Consider the following 1956-nt stretch of genomic DNA (forward strand, 5'->3'; position numbering starts at 1 on the left):
ACGGCATGCCCCTGTGTAAAAATGAGCCCTTAGTTGATGGCAACCACTCAGTCCCCAAAGAAGGTAACCACATCCTTGAACACATTAAAAATAAGTATACACTACCATATCACATTATTAGCCATCCACCTATCCCACTTATTTAAAAGGAGCCACACATAAAACGACTACTACTAAAAAAGTGTCTTAAGGGGGGTGGGGGTCACCGAAAGGGTTGTCACAACTTACAAAGTTCCTGAAGGTTCCCGCAGCTCTTGTAAGCCTTGCATTGATAGTAAAACACCTTGCCTGCCCTTTCCCCGAGCGTCAGCTCTGTGGTCAGGCGAGCAATGCTGCGGCTTTGTTTTTTCTAAAAAAAAAAAAAGTTTGATCTCGTCAGCACTGAACTTTGTGCTATTTCAATAGTTTTTTTTCTTTTTGTTCTTTTAGCAATTGATCACGAGTGCCGGCGGTGATGTCCTCTCTAAATTTGTGCAGACAAGCATTGCATGGATGTGACGTGTCGGCCCGCGGCCTTCTTTCACTGCGAATCGTCGTCCTCCGTGTACGAATAGAGTTTACTGAGATAGTAAAATTTGGGCCCCCACGCTTTCACGTCCTCGTACTCCAAGTCCGAGTCCATCCCGGAGGAGGCCAGCGTGCTTAGGCTGCCGGCCGACGAGCCGACTCCCTCCGTGTCGTACACCTTCAGGCTGTCGCAGGACGAGTGCATGTAGACGGCGTCCTGGCAGACGTCGTAGAAATACTGCCCGAAATCTCCGCTGGTAAAAGAGCAGCTCAGCCTTGGCGCCGGCGCTTTTGACGGAGCCTTCTGGCTGTCAGTCGGATCGTAATCGCAGCTCAGGGGGCTGTTGACGCGGCGATCCTTCGCCCTCCTGCCGAGAGATGGCGCCGGGCTGTTCCGCAGAGACAGATGGAGGTCTGTCATGTCGAATGCGTCCTGCGGTGAATAATCACAGTAATTAGACCTGATCGGCAAGTCACATACTTTTATTTCGAGTGGAAAAGATTGTACGTTACGTTTTAACCCGTCGCGGGCCTAGAACATGCGTTATGACAACTCGGCCTCTCTGAGCCTTTCCATCAAAATAACTTTCAGGTCTGAAGGAACCCCTGACATTAATTACTATATATATATATCACTATCATATCGTATCGTATGGACTGTAAGATGAGATATAAGAACATAAAGAGAAGTCTGCTGTGCTCACAACATTTAAAAGTAACAATGTATCTGTGTACTGAGATATAAGAATAGAGAACAGAAGAAGGAATGTGGCGCCTGCCGTGTGCACGCCGTCAGCCGGCCGTTAGACTGCCTATCAGGACTGCTCATGCCTCCTAACATGATATGCAGGACAACGACCATCTGAAGTGCGCACGACAGGCTGGCAATGCTGATGGTAATTGCAAGGCAACGGATTAGCGTGGTCAGCCTGTAATATGAAGTTCTGTCCCTGGAAGGGTCTCCGGGTAGGAAATCCTGCAACAAATTCAGAATTTTTTTTTTTAGCCCCCTCCCTCTCTTTCTGCCCCTTTCTATCTTACTATGAGAAATTCTTCCGAGCAGAATCCTTCCTTAAAGTGTACCTGTCCCATACACACTGAGGTGGACCTTTTGTGGGCTTTGTCACTTGAAAACACCAATTACCTCACCTGATCCTCCTCGCCGCCCCCCTCTTCGTTGTAATGGAAGATGTTCTGCCTGGTGTCCTCCGGTTCATCGTGATAAGCGGACACGTGATAGACACCCTCATTCATCCTTTTCTTCTTCTTGCAGCGGGAGAGAAGAACAGCACCGGCAATCACAGCTACGGCGGAGAGGAACACATACAAGGTCAGTCGATGTTCTGTCAATGTGTTACATTGTAACAGCTACTGTAATAGTTTATGTTCTACCCAAGGCCGAGCTGAGGTATGAGCATACAAGGCAATGACCTCTAGTGGGAAGGTGAA

At 48.3% G+C, this 1956-nt stretch overlaps 1 protein-coding gene across 1 annotated transcript in view; it reads right to left on the reverse strand.

Moving 5' to 3' along the window:
- Positions 1-438: 438 nt before the first annotated feature.
- The window catches only part of LOC108784339 (protein crumbs homolog 1-like), a 7191-nt gene continuing 5673 nt past the window's right edge, over positions 439-1956 (reverse strand). The window contains exons 6-7 of the mRNA XM_018553118.1: positions 1657-1811; positions 439-940 (exon numbers count right to left, since the gene is read on the reverse strand). Of these exons, the coding sequence (XP_018408620.1) occupies positions 521-940; positions 1657-1811 (575 nt within the window). The 3' untranslated portion in view covers positions 439-520. The remainder of the gene's footprint in view (positions 941-1656; positions 1812-1956) is intronic.

This window comes from Nanorana parkeri, unplaced genomic scaffold, assembly GCF_000935625.1.
Source record: "Nanorana parkeri isolate BGI_ZX_2015 unplaced genomic scaffold, ASM93562v1 scaffold6, whole genome shotgun sequence".
NCBI lineage: Eukaryota > Metazoa > Chordata > Amphibia > Anura > Dicroglossidae > Nanorana > Nanorana parkeri.